The 17344-nt window shown below is 37.5% G+C and overlaps 2 protein-coding genes and 1 pseudogene across 3 annotated transcripts; 1 reads left to right on the top strand and 2 right to left on the bottom strand.

The window, feature by feature from the left end:
- Positions 1–1832: 1832 nt before the first annotated feature.
- Positions 1833–6549, bottom strand: LOC143574452 (uncharacterized). Its single transcript, XM_077059065.1, has 6 exons — positions 6427–6549; positions 3949–5589; positions 3729–3873; positions 2844–2997; positions 2542–2763; positions 1833–2118 (listed from the first exon to the last, which is right to left on the bottom strand). The coding sequence occupies exons 2-6, from the start codon at positions 5582–5584 to the stop codon at positions 1837–1839; spliced, it is 2439 nt and encodes an 812-aa protein (XP_076915180.1). The 5' UTR covers positions 5585–5589; positions 6427–6549; the 3' UTR covers positions 1833–1836.
- A 3195-nt stretch (positions 6550–9744) lies between these two features.
- Positions 9745–13603, top strand: LOC143574451 (guard cell S-type anion channel SLAC1-like; annotated as a pseudogene). Its single transcript, XR_013142590.1, has 3 exons — positions 9745–10588; positions 11615–12420; positions 12971–13603. The product of XR_013142590.1 is annotated as a guard cell S-type anion channel SLAC1-like (transcript).
- Positions 13604–14300: 697 nt separating this feature from the next.
- Positions 14301–15568, bottom strand: LOC143574460 (uncharacterized). The gene is made up of 3 exons (XM_077059073.1): positions 15557–15568; positions 15290–15507; positions 14301–14487 (listed from the first exon to the last, which is right to left on the bottom strand). The coding sequence occupies exons 1-3, from the start codon at positions 15566–15568 to the stop codon at positions 14301–14303; spliced, it is 417 nt and encodes a 138-aa protein (XP_076915188.1).
- Between the last annotated feature and the right edge of the window lie 1776 nt (positions 15569–17344).

Below are 17344 nucleotides of genomic sequence, written 5' to 3'. Positions count from 1 at the left end.
GATGGTCATACCATTTGTGGTATTTATAGCCGAAGGTAGGTTTCCAAGGAGGTATGGCCGGCTGCAACAGTGTTCCTGTTCCACCAACAGTAGCCTACGCACGTGCCCTGCTGGTAGTTGGTGGGTAGGTAGCGGCTGACAGCGACCAGGCCTGCTGTATACTATTCCTTTTCCACCGTCAGCTACGCACGTGGTATGACAAGGGTTGGTGAGTAGGCAGCGGCTAATAGTGACATACAGTGTAGGAGCATGCTGCTCGCCATACTGTTGTCTATAAGCTGTCGTATCTTTAGTCAGATCTTTTTCCCATACCTCGTCAGGTACAGTACAGAAGATCTTCCTGTATCGTACGGACTGGCTTATTTGGGCGGGAGTATTCCCCCTCCCGCCCTTGTGCGGGATTGTTCCCGGCTTCGCTCATTCCTTCAGGTGACACTGAACGATTGAGAGCTAAGTGCCTTGTGCGTGTAGCCTTGCTGCGCGGGTGGCCTTCCCTAATGGCTTGTATCCGAGGCTGCGGGGACAGGCGGAGTCCTTCACCATTGGGAGGCATTTCCTGCGGGACCAGCTTGCGTACTGCGCGTAAGGACGTCACGTCTCTGAGCATGGTTGGTCCTGCGGATCCAGTTGGTTTCTGCGCAGACGTCCCTGTTTAAGGTGAGTCTTGCGGGTCCAACTGGGCTCTGCTGGGACCTACCTCTTCATATAATTCATAATTCAACCATTACAACATTTAGAAAATCACATTAGCAATTCTAAATTAAATTAACAAAATGAACTTTTAAAACTCGTACAAACATCCTATTAAACTGTCTTTATTCCAAGATTTTGCAAAAGAACTGTCAGGTTGCGGGTCCCATTCGGGTGTACTATTGATTGTAGCTCGATTATTATGGTTTAGAGCCGAGAGTCTTACCGGAACCAACTTATATATCTCACTCTCTCCAGACCCTACTAATAGCATTGCTATTAGTGGAATCTCTACTAGGTTTTTGATTGATTGATTGTGCTCGAGAATAGAGGTAAGGTAAAGACCACCCAAGAAACAAGAGCCGGTTTGCGAGTAACATCGTCTAAATCTGACAATTGAGCATACAAGTCATTTAATACCATGTTTTGACCATCTTTTCACAACCAACTATGCCAACAGTTTCATCAACCTTGGCATTATCTTAACTCATTTGACCACAAAAGTCAAACTTAAAGTCCTTATGTTTTCTTGACCACAAAAGTCTAAAAAAAGTGTGATTTCGTGTCTTAAACATGTCGACCTGTTTAAATTCGTGTCTTAACAGGTTAAACACATTGTAGCATGTTAGTAACGAGTTGATTTGTATTATGTTTTTATCTCAAACAGTGAAACAGGTCTAGAGGTGCACAAAAGAACCGGTTCCGGACCCTAACCTACCCGCGGGTACGGACCGGGCTTTGGTTTTCCCCCGAGAACTGTACCCGGAACCGGAAACGACCCGGACCTGGTGGAACCGGTTCCGCCAATACCCGGTCAAAACCTGACCGTAGCCTACCCGAAACCCCAAAAAAACCCGATGGAACCGGCCAAATACCCAACTATACCCGGAACCGGTTCCTACCCGGACCCGGTTTTGACTTTTGTTGACCATACCCGGTTCCGGTTCCATCCCGGTTTGTGCACCTCTAAACAGGTCAAATAGAAAAATTAGCTAAAAAGATAATACATCAAACAGGTTGAAAAAGGTATTTCTTTTATGAATACAACAACATCCTGTAACAATATATACACTTCATATGTAACAAATTTATAAATATAAATGTGGATATAACTTACTCCACAAGACCAAAAACCCATGAACTATCTTACATTCGTGCGAAAATCCTATTCAAACCGAGCAATCTACCCTTACTCCAAGATTTTGCACCCGAACTTTCAACCTGCGGATCCCGTTTGGTTGCACTATTGACAGCAGCTTGAGGCAAGAGGTAAGATAAAGACTGCACCCAAGAAACAAGAGCCGGTTTGCGCGTCACATCATCTGAATCCGACACTTGAGCATACAAGTCATTTAACACCATGTTTTGACCATCTTCCGGTAGTTGCACAACCAACTGTGCCAACAGCTTCATTAAACTTGGCAATACCTAAACACAGTTGACAACAATAGTCAAATTTAAAACCGATGTTGACCACAAAAGTCAAATTTTAAAAATAGACGCTTAATTTAAATCTTAGAGTAAACTGCGGTTTTCGTCCATGTGGTTTGTCCAAATCTGCGGTTTTAGTCCAATAGTTTCAAATTTGCGATTTTCGTCCCTGTGGTTTCATTTCACTTGCAATTAAAACCGAATTCATTAACCCCGTTAAGTCTGGTCGTTAAACTCATCAGCATGCCCCTCACGTGAGTTTAACGACCAGACTTAACGGGGTTAATAAATTCGGGTTTAATTCCAAGTGAAATGAAACCACAGGGACGAAAATCGCAAATTTGAAACTGCTGGACTAAAACCGCAGATTTGGACAAACCACAAGGACGAAAACCGCAGTTTACTCTAAATCTTAATTACCTGTATATCGACCAATGAGAGAAGTCTTAGTAATAAATCAAGAAGCTTCTTACAAGGCTCCAGCTCATCGTTCAATTCTTTCCATTCACTGCATAAACTGCTAGCTTTCTCCACAAGTGAGTGAACACAGTAAAAAGTTGACGGACTGCCAGCTGGCAGATACCGAACCAATGCAGCAACACCAGAAGCCATACCTTCAAACGGGGCGACACCTGGAAATCCCTATAATTTAAAAAAAATAAAGAAAATAATAAGCGGTTATCAATAGTTTTAGCAATAATTAACGGATAGAATATAGATACCTCTAATGATCTTTGCATGTAATAATAAACAAGTTGCTCCTTTAGTAAAACCCGTTCACTATCAATACTATCAACATCTTTCCCGGAAGAAATGAAAGCCACAAATGTTGAATGTGAGGCTCGGGTCACTTTCCCATTTGGATGTCCCATGTATCTAGTATCAAATGTGTTAAGTAAAATAGATGTATGAGTGACCGTCACTTTTTACTAGGCATGTAAATGAACCGAGCGGGGCTTATTCATATTTGTTTGTTTAACTTCAACCGAGCACGTGAACAAACACGAACATTCAAATGAACAGATTTTCTTGTTCATGTTTGTTTATGTTAGTTCGTTAATATTCTAAATGAACGACTCACGAACATAAAAACAAATACAAGTGACCATATATAAATGAACATAAACAACACGAGTTAATACTGAGAGTGAATATTGAAACTGAAGTCTAAATACCATTATCGTTATTTCAAAATTAAACAAATATATCTATATGAAAATAAAATTGATTTCAAATTAATATTAGTTATAGATAAACATAAATGAATGTTTAAACGAACCTAAACGAATAAACACATATAAAAAACATAAATCAACGGACATAAACGAACGAACATAAATAAAACGGCCACAAACGAATGCTCATGAACGTAAATGAGCGGATGAGACATTTGTTCATGTTCGTTCGTTTAATTAAATGCACAAAAAGTTGTGTTAGCGTGTGTGTCTGTTTTTTAAATGAACGAACTTCCTGGTAAACAGTTAACAAACTGTTCAATGAACGTTCGTTTCGTTTACAGACCTACTTTTTATCAAATATGAACTAAAGAATAACATTTGTTATTGATAAACTAGTATATGTATAAAAAAATTATATATCATGGATACAAGAAAAGAATGGGAGCCACGGTCTTTCTGAACACTGAAGTCGGTATGCCTTCGGCACAAGTTGGAATCACACGCATATAAAATAAGATTCTAGAAGTCTGCATTTCATCTTTAGACCATGTAAACTCCATTTTGTTTGAAGAAACTATAAACCAAAAAAAATATATATACTATATGAGTAATTAAGAAATGAATAGTAATATAATTATATAATACTTACCATGAACTTTGGTCAAATCAGCATATGAAGGTATAGATTCAACAAAAGAAACACAAGCCATATGATCTTCTTGAACACTACCAGCAACGGCCCTAATTGTATCCATATACTCATTCAATCTCATCCGTCGAAAATACTCCAAACACGAAAACGAAATTAATATCTTAACCGATGTATCCAACTGAACTTCTCTTGAAACATTAGGTATCAACTTCTGTTTAGTAACAGCCAAAGCAAAGAACACGACCATAAGAAACGCAGGCTCGGTTATTTTCTCCAAATCTTGAATCAACTCTTCATGTTTCCCTTGAAGCATCAACGCCACCTGGCGATGTGACGTGTACACATCTTGACAAAAGTCCCATATAAGATTCTCCACTTTCGTTTTACAACCTTCACTCGCCTGAGCATATTGCTTGCAAAACACACCAGTAATCACTCCCGCTTCCTTAAAAACAACACTTTCCAAATGTTGTTTAACTTCATGAATCCCGAGGTTACTAAAACTGACATGAGATTCAAGAATCTTTGAGTAAAACCGCCTTAACGGAAAGATTTCAGTTAATAATGCTGAAGCAAGACATAAAAGAAAAGAATCCCTACACGCCACGTCACCACTTCTAGCTAAAGCTAATGATATGCATTGAAGCAAAACATTATCTTTAACTTTATACACGTTTCTCGAAACTAAATCACTACCAATAATATCAATTCGTTTTTCAGCAGAACTTCTTAAATCCATTAGACCGGTAGATATAGACCGATTGGAGGCCCGCAGGGCCCCAGCAGCACCCATAACAACAGAAAACGATGCATATCGTCGATTGGAAGCTTCTAGAATCTCTTGTGAGAAAATGGTAATCTTCTCGAATGATTGTGATTGGATGCAGTTATAAAGAACCCATTCTACAAGATGCAGTATCATCAACCCGTGTATTACATTACTCGTGGGCCCGCCTTCTTTACTCCAAATTCCAAATAACGAGTCGAGAATCCGAATAAAGTGAATACTCCCACACGAAGACAGAGCATAACCAATTCCAGCAAGTACGCTCGGGACAAGATCATCAAACAAAGAAACCAGCTTATAATCTTGTTCAATCAGTTTACAAAACAAATCCAAACATTGTGTTCTTGTATCTTCAGATACCGCGGGCACAAACGTAAATGCACCAAGAAGTAGAATCCCTTCGGTGAAGAACAACGCGCTCTTATTGGAACCCGACTGCGACGAAAACAGTTGAAACAAAACATTTACAGACGAATTAACAAGCGCAACAGACGGTTTCGACGATTTCCTAATCCATATATATAACAGTCTGAGAAAAAGCGGGTACGATTCCGAAGGTAAAGACAGGTCCGAAGCCGACAAAACAGAATTCACAACTTTAACTTGCGGATCCGCGACATACAGCGAGGTTCCGGAGCTAATTAAAGTTTGTAAAGACTGGTAATGCTGTTGAGTGAATGATTTTTGGTTGAGTGATTCTCTAAGATCAGCCCATGCTTGGATAATGGCCCGGGCCGATTGCGGTGCAGATTGTGCAGCATTATTATTATTATTATTATTGATACCAGTGCTGCTGTTTGTTTTAATCCATTCTTCAAGGAAGAATGTTTGACCTTGTTTTGCCATTTGACCTACAAATTATAATAACTCGTTCAATCAAACATGATATTATTGATCATTTTAGTGTTACATATGCAAGCAATAATATTATGGTTGGGATCAAGTACAAATAAAATTAACGTGCTAAACGTGCGAATTAGACAGTGTAATTATATATACAACATAGTGTAATTACAGTGTAGCAATGTTGTAAAAGTAGGTTTACAAGGCAGAGTACTCCCCAAGTACTCGCTACAAGGCATGTCGCCGAGTGGAGTTTCTTTAACTCCACCTAGTTACTAAGAATCGATCAAAGGCGGTTAACCTCAACCAGAATCACATCTAGTCGGTGAACTTGTGCCGATTTTGACTTCAAAAAATAAACATGGTTCGTATATTTATAATATTAAAGAACAAATATCATTTATTTTTAATTAATGATTAGCAACTTTTAAAATAATTTATCATTTAAAAATGTATTTCTCTTATTTATATTGATATTCACATATTTTGTTATAAATATTAGTAAACTAATGATATTTGACATATATACACAAAAATTAATTTTCTTTATATTTATACTGCCTAGGGGCCGCCTAGCTACTTCTACAACAATTACACTGTAATAATTAATGTATAGTGTAATGACACAACTTGTATATATAATTACACTACTTGATTCGGGCAGTGAAACATGTTAATTTAATTTGTACGCTAACTTTCCCCATAATATTAATTATATGAATTAGGGTTTCAAATTTCAATATAAGATAACGAATGAATGAATATACAAACAATTAAAACTCAGAATTATAAGCAGAATGAATAAATTGTTATTTAAAATGGAAATTGGAAGAAATTATACGTACTAATTAGAAGTTGAATCAGCAGCAGTGGGTGAGCGGTTGAGCTAATTTTGGTTTGAATGAAGTTAAATTGTTGGTAGGCAAGTACTAATTACGAAGCTAATTGCTTGCTCCGGTGACCGGAATGATCATCGCCGTCGTTGTTTCAGTCGGGTAAATGGTAGTTGGGGAAAACGAGTTTATTTGTGTATCTGGATAACCCGAAACCACATATGTTTTATTATTTAATGTTTCATGATTTTATCTGGTGTCGGTAGCGTCGGTAAAACCCAAAGATTGTCGCCCCAAAGCGTTGAGGCGGTAATTCGACGGGAATTAGGTCGGTTTTGATTACGTGCGTTATTGTGCTGGAATTAAAACCAAATATAAAACAAAAAAATATAAAAATTGAAGTTGACCAATGGGGTGACGTCGGTAAATAAAACTCGAGCGTTGGTAAAACCCGACGTTGTCGACCCCAGGTATTAAGGTTGTGACTCTGTGAGTCTATTAAAATTCGGCCGGTTTTCGTCAATTTTGTTAACCGGAAGCCAAGGCTCAAAATGGTTGAATATGTTTTTGCCAACGCTATTGTAAAGAATTGATCGATTGGTCTATTCTAACATGTGTTGTACCTAGCAGCTTTTTCTGAATTGGAGGTTATGTATGAAGCACTTCAGGTGATCCATCCTCACAACTTATTTGTAAAGAATCAAGTTAGTTGTAGAAACATGATAGCAACCAAAAGCATAAAATAATATGTTATACAATATATTTTTTATTTTTTAGAATGACTCATAATATACTCTTAATTAACTCATATTAACCACACATATCTTCGACTTAAGTTTATGTATGGATGAAAGACACATTACTATTAAAATGTTTTTCGTAAGATGATAATACAATATATGCTAATATGCATACAACATCTGGGATAAATTGTTAACATTTAGAACGCGTGCGTTGCGGTTCACGTTAACGTAAATTTGGTCAGTCTCAGTTACGTTCATTATGATATCGGATATAAAACAAAAGGTTGGTAAAACCCGAGCGTTGTCGGTACCGGACGTTGCGGTGGTGAGTTGGTAAAATCTGAGTGTTGTCGGTCTCGGGCATTGTGGTGGTGAGTCAACGCGAATTTAATCAATTTCAATTACGTTTGTTACGTACCCGAACTAGAAAAACAAAATAAACATATTATTGACATGACCCAGTGCCGAACCGCCGCTTGGCTCAATAGGTTGCCTAGTGGCACCAAACTTCTATTTTATAAATATTAGATAATTAGTGGTTTATGATTTTATCTAGCGCGTTGTACCAGGTATGCTGGTAAAACTCGGACGACGGTAAAACCCAAACGTTGTTGGTATCAAGTGCTACAGCGGTAAGTAGATTTGAATTTGGTCAGTTTCGGTTGCTTATGTTATTAAACCAGAACTAAAACAAAAAAATTATAGAAAATGAGGTGGACCAACGAGGTAACGTCGGTCGGTAAAACTTGATGATTGGTAAAAGCCGACTGTTTGTCAATCCCAGGCGTTGAGACGGTCAGTCTACGCAAATTCGGACGGTTTTCGTCACGTTCGTTACGGTACCGGAACGAAAGCAAAACAAAATCAGCATTCGGTTGGTTTTCGCTACGTTCATTACGGTACGATAACTAAAACAAAACGTGGTGAATGTACGTGAATTCGGTCGGTATCCGTCCCGCTCGTTACGCTACTAGAACTAAAACAATACAAAAAATAAACAAAAACAAAATTGGCATTCGGTCAATTTTTGTTACGTTCGTTACGGACCAGAACTTAAAAAAGACAAAAGAAAATACATTTTACCAATAAGGTGTCACAAAGTGTCCTAGTGTGGACTTTGTGAACAAATCTGTCAATTGTTATATATAAAAAACAAAGCCTTTCTATGCAAGACTATTGAAGACATAAAACCACTTGGTTTCTAGTCAAGAATAAATTTAAAGAGGTTGAGATAGATTGGGGTTGTTGGTGTAATTTCAATTTGTGAAATGTTGATGTTTACTGCTTGTTTGGGTTTCTAGCTACTTGCTAGTGTATGATGTTAATTACTACAATTGTTAACATCCCGCGTTAATTTAAAGTCTTTGAAACAGTGTGAAGAGACAATATGATGTTTTATTGAAACTTCGGCTTCTTTTAACGCTCACTTCGGCATACGGTGAAAATGGTAAAAGAGGAAAAGAAATCTAATTATTATATAATATAAAGAAGAAGTTTGGTGCCGCAAGTGCCCTATTGGGCCACTTGGCGGCACCGAACTGATCCACAATTTTTTTTTAGTTTAGTAATCTTAACGATGTAATGGTATCCGACTGAATTTCAAAAAATAATTTGTCGTTTTATTTTTTTTTGTCTTAGTTTCGGGATCGACAACGGTCGTAACGAACGTAACGTAACCAACCAAACGTCCAAATTTTCTTCTTATTTTTTTGTTTAAGTTTGTGATCAACAACGGTCGGTTTTACCAACGCTCGATTTTTACCAACCGACGTCACCCCGTCGGTTGACCTCAAGTTTAATTTTTTTTATATATATTTGGTTATAATTACAGTCATTAACGCACGTCACCGAAACCGACCGAATTCGCGTCGATTTACCTGCTCAACGTTTGGGACCTGTAACGTTTAGGTTTTACCACTGTCCGAGTTTACCAACCTGCCCAGCGCGTAAAAATCTAGTTTTTAACAGTTTCACTTTACAAAGTATGCTTCATCTAAATGAATAAAAGTTATTGCTTCATAATATGCCACTTTAAAGGTGTTGATCGAGATTACCATAATGCTTTATCATGATTTGTTATTTTATTTGACGAACCCAACCCGCTTTATATCAAAATATTGTTTATAAGTTGGTTATCAACTTTATCTTGTAACTTGTAAGAAAATATTTACCTAGTTTCTATGTTGGTCTAGTGTTATTAAGTTTCATGTATACTCAGATAAAAATCGAAATTAAAAATCCACACTTTTTGATAAAACGGCCCCATATTTTCATTTGTTTTAAGCCCCAACAATAATTAGGCCGCCTTCCTTCTCCATGCATAACTTGTCAAATTTTAAATTATGTCGTTAACAAAAAAAAAAAATCTTTATACTTTCTTATATTTAAAAAAAAAAGTATAAATTTGTAAGGCCCTCAATATATCTTTTGAAGTTCCACTTGTACTAAAGTTCACATGACACAAGAAAATTATCATTTTGACCAACCAAAAGTCAAAACAATAAACAAACCTAATAATAAGCTGTCTTGGAACAAAATGGTGGTACAAAAAGCAAATCATTTTAAGGTGGTTCTCTTCTCTCACGAGACACCTTTCAAAAAGCCACTCTTGTCATTAAAACAACACAAACACACACCACAAGATTAACCACTTCTTGTGACACCCCAAAAGTATGAGTATTCACATGTGAAATCACACCATGCAGTTGTATGTTACATATTATTATGAACCTTATGTTTGTCACATATACATACTATAAAAGTATAAAACATAACATAACAAAACAAATATTAAAACTGTTTTATTGTTGCTAGAAATGGTTAAGGAAAGAAATACTCAAAACCAAACATTAAACCATTTTGTTGATATCCATGAAGCCGTGCCCGAAGAAGAGGAAGAAGACGACGACGTGGAAGAGATGAAACAACAAGCTAATCATCATCATAATCATAATCATACCAATAACAATAATAATAATAATAATAATAATAAAGTGGCTGAAAAACCACCCGAGAAAAGGTTAAACCGACCACAAACAATGAAGTTTCGAGAAGGCAAAAGAAACACCCCACACACTAGTTTCAGCAGGCAAGTGTCGTTAGAAACAGGCGTGTCAAAGCTTAACAAAGCGAACGATAATGAGATGAAAGCGCTTCCGAGAAGTGGAAGGAGTTTTAGTGGCTTTGGTACGTCGCATGGAGCCGAGACGAGTTACAAGAAAGGTGATTTTAATCTGTTTAGGACGAAATCGACGCTTGGGAAACAAAACTCGTTCATGTTGCCGTTGAGAAAAGAAAGCGGGTTCGATCAGTTTCAGAAGAATATTAATGGTGAAGAAGGTGTTGGGCTTCTTGATGAAACTGTTAATAAAAGTGTGCCTGCTGGTAGATACTTTGCTGCTCTTACTGGACCTGAACTTGATCAATTCAAGGTACTTTTATATTTTGCTAAATATAGAATATTATATTCTTAAGAGTGAACTGCGTTTTCGTTCCTGTGGTCTGTCCAAATATGCGGTTTTAGTCCAGTAGTTTCAAATTTGCGATTTTCGTTCTTGTGGTTTCATTTCACTTGCAATTAAACCCGAATTTATTAACTCCGTTAAGTCTGGTCGTTAAGCCCATCAGTGTGCCCCTCACGTGAGCGGCAGTTTTGTCCTTTTCTCCCCAAATAAACCCCAATCCTAATTCGCAAGCCCCCTCACGTGAGGGGCTGGAGTGTATTTGGGGGAAAAAGGACAGAACTGCCCCTCACGTGAAGGGCACACTGATGGGTTTAAAGACCAGACTTAACGGGGTTAATGAACTCGGGTTTAATTGCAATTGAAATGAAACCACAGGGACGAAAATCGCAAATTTGAAACTATTGGATTAAAACCGCATATTTGGACAAACCACAGGGACGAAAATCGCAAATTTGAAACTATTGGATTAAAACCGCATATTTGGACAAACCACAGGGACGAAAACCGCAGTTCACTCTTTGAGTTTATTTGTAACTTTAGACCCTTGGTTTTAAAAAGCGTGTGACGCTCCCAACGCGTTTTGATCCCAAAAGCCGATGACGTGGGAAGCACGCACAGCGCACATGTGTTCGTTATTAAAAAACAACCAAAAAGTATTAGAGAAAATATTTTAATTTGTTTACTTTTAAATACTAAAAATATAAGATATTCTCATCGTCTCTGATAAAATTTGTTCAAACGATGGTCTAACGTGTTCAAATATTCAAAACAGTTAAACTCATTGGTCAATTTGTTCGAGTAATGGTCGATTGCATAAGGCGCCATATAAGATCACATCCGACTGCATCATGTGATGCGTGCATTGTGCATTATGCACGCCTGATGCAAGCAATTTAAAATTAACTCTAACCCACGGCCCGAGTTAGATTTCTATAAGTTAACACAAATTATAAGTTAACAAGTTTCACTAACTTATGTCCTTAATTTCTGCAGGACACTGAAGACATTCTTCTACCTAAAGACGAAAAATGGCCCTTCCTCCTTCGGTTCCCAATCGGTTGTTTCGGGATGTGCTTAGGATTAAGCAGCCAAGCAATCCTATGGCACAATCTTGCAATAAGTCCAGCCACAAAGTTTCTACACATTCCACCACAAATCAACCTTGTTCTTTGGATCTTAGCGCTAACCGTGCTCGTATGCGTCACCATTACATACCTTCTCAAATGCATATTCTACTTCGAAGCAATCCGACGAGAGTATTTCCACCCCGTGCGCATCAACTTCTTTTTCGCACCATGGGTCGTATGCATGTTCTTAACCATAGGTGCTCCACCTATACTAACCCAAAAACCACTTCACCCCGGTTTATGGTGCGCTTTCATGATCCCGTACTTCCTCCTCGAGCTTAAAATCTACGGCCAGTGGTTGTCGGGAGGCAAGCGACGTCTCTGCAAAGTGGCTAACCCGTCTTCTCATTTATCCGTTGTCGGAAACTTTGTCGGTGCGGTTTTGGCTGCGAAAGTCGGGTGGAAAGAGCCGGGAAAGTTTCTTTGGGCGGTCGGGTTTGCGCATTATCTTGTGCTGTTTGTGACTTTGTATCAAAGGTTGCCGACTAGTGTGGCGTTGCCTAAAGAATTGCATCCGGTTTACTCAATGTTTATCGCAGCTCCGTCGGCTGCTAGTATCGCCTGGGAAGCTATATACGGCGAATTTGATGGCTCCGCAAGAACTTGCTACTTCATCGCGTTATTCCTCTATCTTTTGCTTGTCGTACGGATTAACTTCTTCTTAGGATTCAAGTAATACGAAACTTCCTTAACGAGTTAACGAATAAATAGCTATTAACTTATTAAGTTATCAAGATTCGTCAACTAATGATTTACGTTATGCAGGTTTTCGGTAGCGTGGTTTTAGTCTAATAGTTTCAAATTTGCGATTTTAGTCCATGTGGTTTTATTTCACTTGCAGTTAAATCCGAATTCACTAATCCCGTTAAGTCTGATCATTAAACCCATCAGCGTGCCCTTCACATGAGGGGCATTTTTGTCCTTTTTTCCCCTTTTCCTCAAATACACCCTAGCCCCTCACGTGAGGGGGCTTGCGAATTAGGACTAGGGTTTATTTGGGGAGAAAAAAGACAAAATTGCCCCTCACGTGAGGGGCACACGGATGAGTTTAACAACCAGACTTAATGGGATTAATGAATTCGGGTTTAATTGCAAGTGAAATGAAACCACATGGACGAAAATCGCAAATTTGAAAATTTGAAACTACTGGTCTATAACGAGTTAACGAATAAATAGCTATTAAGTTACCAAGATTCGTGAACTAATGATTTACGTTATGCAGGTTTTCGGTGGCGTGGTGGTCTTACACCTTCCCAATGACTACAATATCTATCACATCGATCAAGTACGCGGAATACAACCTGGTATTCCAAGCAAGGGCATCGCGTTGACGTTATCGTTTCTTTCGTCGTTGATGGTGTTTGTGTTATTTGTGTCTACGTTACTACACGCGTTTGTGTGGCAGACGTTGTTTCCGAATGATCTTGCTATTGCAATCACTAGTACGAAGCACATGAGAGGAAAGAAACCGATGAATCTGAAGCGTTGGGCAAAGCAGTCGCTGGTTTCGATCAGGAAGAACGGGTCGGGTGATAAGCAGGAACCGGAGAATGACAAGGGTGAACACTGAACAGGATATTAAGTTATGCATTTCATATATTGATATTAAATCAGTCTATAGTTTGTGATCTTTGTATGAATGTATTGAAACTGAACAAAACAGATATTGGTCATTGATCAAATGCAAATATAATTCTATTGTAATAAGCGAAACGATCAATGGTTGGAGTGCCCCAACGAGCTTTTCCTGTAGTTGTAATAAGCGAAACGATCATCACATGCTATGGCTCACAGACACTGTAACGAGCTTTTTCCATGATCGCAATAAGCAAAATGATCACCACATCGACACCAAGATAGATTTAAACCGAAGTTGTCACCTAACATAAGTGTTGTAAAAATCCAGACTAGGCGCTAATTAATAATCGACCAGCGCCTAGTCGGGATTTTTACGGCGATTAATCATTAATCTCCAATTAATCGCGGTCTCCACCACACTGATTAATTTTAGCCTAATCGGTCAATGGTCAAATCCGACAAAAATCAGGATTAATCGAACTTAGTCGGCGTTGGAGGCCAAAATCGGTGGTTTCCAAAATCGGTGGTTTCCAGTGAGTTTCCGACCAAAATCAGCAGTTTCCAGTGAGATTCCAGCTAATTTCCGGCCAAAATGTGTTTGTGTATATATAAAACTAAAAATTACATATAAATATAAAAATGTGGACATGTATATATAAAACTGAAAATTATACATTAAAGTCCAATCAGATTAATCCCGATTAATCACCGGTCCCCACCCCACCGCCCGACTAGCGATTTCTGCAACACTGCCAAACATTGCTCACAAATTAATAAATAAATCAGTTTCAATTCTTTACTTACATGGACAATTCTTTCTACAGGCTAAAGCCAAACACAGTGGCTGGACATTTTACGATTTATTGCGAACAAATATACTAGAAAGAAGAGATTTGATGTGTTAGCTGCTGCATATCTTCGGAGCCAAGTTATTCGCAAATGTACTATGTAAGTTCACGGCAGAACATGTTTTGTTACTGCAATAATGGCTGCTGTTCTTCCTCTTTCTGCAACTTACTCAACCGTCTTTTTGCATAAACTGTCACTCCAACGGTTGTCACCACCGCTAAAAGAAACCCTACCACCATGCATACAATCTGTTGTGCTGAAATCATTCGTTTTTCATTCGATGCGTCCGCCAACGTTTTTATCATTATACCCCTGTAATCACCACCATGTCATTTCTAGAATAGTTGAATAAACAGTTCGTGTTCAGGTTGACATGTTAATCCGCATAACTAAACAAAACATATTCTAGCAACATATATATTATATAAGTTCAGCCCAACAGCTAGGGGTGTGCAAGAAACCGAAAAAACCGATCCGAAACCGAAAAAACCGAAACATCGAACCGAACTGAAACAAAAACCTACGGTTTGGTTTTATGTTTTTGTAAAAACCGCACTAACGGTTCGTTTTTGGTTTTGCATGTAAAAAAACCGAAAAAACCGAACCGAATTCCTAAACTTTTGTTTTTTATATTAAGTAATTTAAAAGAATTTAATAAATATGTAACTCCAATATTTTTTATTTAATGTATAATAGTCTATTATTTTACAATTAACAAAATTATTTATATCTAAATTCATTATTTTTTGCCAACTTTTTTTCGGCCTACAATTTTCAAGCTCAAATCATCAAATGGCAAAAACCGAAAAAACCGAAACCGAATTGAAACCATAACGAAAACCGAAAAAACCGACACCGAACAGTTTCAAAAACTCCAAAAACCGAAGTTTGGTTTTCGGTTTGGTTTTAGCCGAAAACCGCACCGAATCGCACCACACACACCCCTACCACCAGCACGTTAAATATAATAAAAATACACACATCATATGATCAACTAGTCAGCTCGTTTAAGTTACATTGGTCGTGTAAATTTACACAAATTTAAAATGTGTTGGTTATTTGACACGAATAAATGTATGAATCATATTCAGGTTAGAAAGAAGAGAAATCTTACGTGTATATCGCAACGAATATTTCAGGAACCATTCCAACCATAGTCCCAAACAAGTACGGACCGAATTTAACACCCGTTGCCACAGCACAGTAATTGTACACAACATACGGAAACGGTGAAATCCTCAACAATATCACAGCTTTAAACTGATTAAACCAATTCCCTTCACCCGCTAGTCTCAAAATCGAAGCTTTCTTCGGAAACCTTTCCAACCTTTTCTACAAAACATAAAAAAAAAATATTTTTAAAAACACATAAACATAAAACAAATGTAATCATATGAAAAAAGTCATCATATCATCATCGTACTCAGTAAATCTCACCAATAGCAAAGCTATGGTAGGGTCTGAGGAGGGTAAGATGTAGACAGCCTTACTTCTACCCCGTAGGAATAGAGAGGCTGCTTCCAGTGAGACCCTCGGCTCGATAGTAGTTTTGCATCAAGCCTTGGACATAAGGCACATAAGTCATAACACTCAGCCATTGGGACACCCGCCAATTGGTGCATGTACCTTTGTCTTTCGGCCATCAACGCCACCACATGATGCATGATTAACCTTCCGCCACTTTTAACGTTATTTTCACGAAATTAGTAAAATAACGTCGAAGTTAGTGCAATTTCACTTTTGGTCACCTGAGGGCCCACATATATACATTATATGCATGCACCGCAACCAGGACGATATCATATGAAAAAGATCAAAACAGTTAAAACACTCACATCAATTTTGTGGTAAAAAATTGATCCAATGAAGTAAGGAAGAGACGTGCCGATTATGACTCCACCGATGATTAGCAGAAACCCGAAGCCATAACCGAATGTCATTCCGGCCACCCACATCGACGGTGTGGACGGTAAAAAGATGGTTGGGAATAATGCAACTGAAGATACTATTAGGATAGCTAGCATTGGCTTCTTGAATGTCTTCATCTCCCAGTTTAATATCGGTATCACTTCCTGAACATCATTAACATAAGTTTTCAGGATCATAATTCTACAAATCCATTACCTTATCATAAATTCTACAACTTCAATTTCGTTTAGAAATCTAATTACATAAACAATCACTTTTTTTCATATGGTTTCATATTTACTTGATATTATAAATTTTTATCAAACCTTTTAATCTAGGCTTGTAATGAACAGAACATACATATTAGTGAACTGTTCATGAACAGTTTGACGGAAAGTTTGTTTATGTTCACTCATTTAATTAACGAACTAACATGAACATGAACAAAAAGTACGTGTTCATTTAAAAAATGAACAAACATGAAAACAAATATAATTACACTACTTGATTCGCACAATTAGCATGTTAATAACGAAATTCTTTTAGAAATCTAATTACATAAACAATAACTTTTTTGCTTAACTATGTTTTCAAAGTTGTTTTTATTTTATATGGTTTCATGTTTTACTTTACAGTAAAATTAACAATAAAATTAACGTAGGGAATATACAAATAACTAGATTAATTACTCTAGTTCTATAAAGTTATATAAAGTTATATTGTAAGAAAATAATTACTCTGAGTTATTTGTGAAAGTTTATTTGTACACCTTCACGATAAAAGTCATATATGATCCAAACACTACTTTGTATTATAAATTTTCATTAAACTTTTAAATCTAGGCTTGTAACGAACCAAACATTAATGAACTGATGAACCGTTTGACGGGAAGTCATTTATATTCGCTTATTTAATAAACGAACTAATATGAACATGAACACGACACAAATATTTGTCCTGATTAAGTGTTTATGTTTGTTTAAAGTTTAACGAACGAACACAAACATGCCTTCCTATTGATTTTTGTACCTTATTCATGAGAAAAGGGCCGATCCATATAACAAAGCAACCACCCAAAACCACCACGAAAACAATAATAAAAACAAGCTTTGCCCACCGCCAAAGTGACCACCAAACACAACCACCACTACCATTACTACCACTGCCACTGCCACTGCCACCATCACGTTCTATTAATATCTCATATTCGTTTCCATCACTCATCGTAACAAAATTTCAATCAATCAAAATTGAATATATT

The sequence above is a fragment of the Bidens hawaiensis genome, unplaced genomic scaffold (assembly GCF_021521415.1).
Source record: "Bidens hawaiensis isolate Kalapana, Puna unplaced genomic scaffold, B.hawaiensis_p1.1 tig00026938_1, whole genome shotgun sequence".
NCBI classification, from domain to species: Eukaryota; Viridiplantae; Streptophyta; class Magnoliopsida; order Asterales; family Asteraceae; genus Bidens; species Bidens hawaiensis.
The sequence above is the reverse complement of the archived record's forward strand: the minus strand, read 5'-3'. Positions and strand labels throughout refer to the sequence as shown.

What these genes read in the sequence shown, in the direction of transcription:
- LOC143574460 (XM_077059073.1), bottom strand. An exon ending in ATATTCGTTGCGATATACAC is followed by an intron (nt 14,488 to 15,289) that starts GTAAGATTTCTC and finishes TGGTGATTACAG; the next exon opens with GGGTATAATGATAAAAACGT.
- LOC143574452 (XM_077059065.1), bottom strand. Translation starts at nt 5,584, where the DNA reads ATGGCAAAACAAGGTCAAACATTCTTCCTTGAAGAATGGATTAAAACA. An exon ending in TGATTTGACCAAAGTTCATG is followed by an intron (nt 3,874 to 3,948) that starts GTAAGTATTATA and finishes TTTGGTTTATAG; the next exon opens with TTTCTTCAAACAAAATGGAG. An exon ending in ACATGCAAAGATCATTAGAG is followed by an intron (nt 2,764 to 2,843) that starts GTATCTATATTC and finishes TTTAAATTATAG; the next exon opens with GGATTTCCAGGTGTCGCCCC.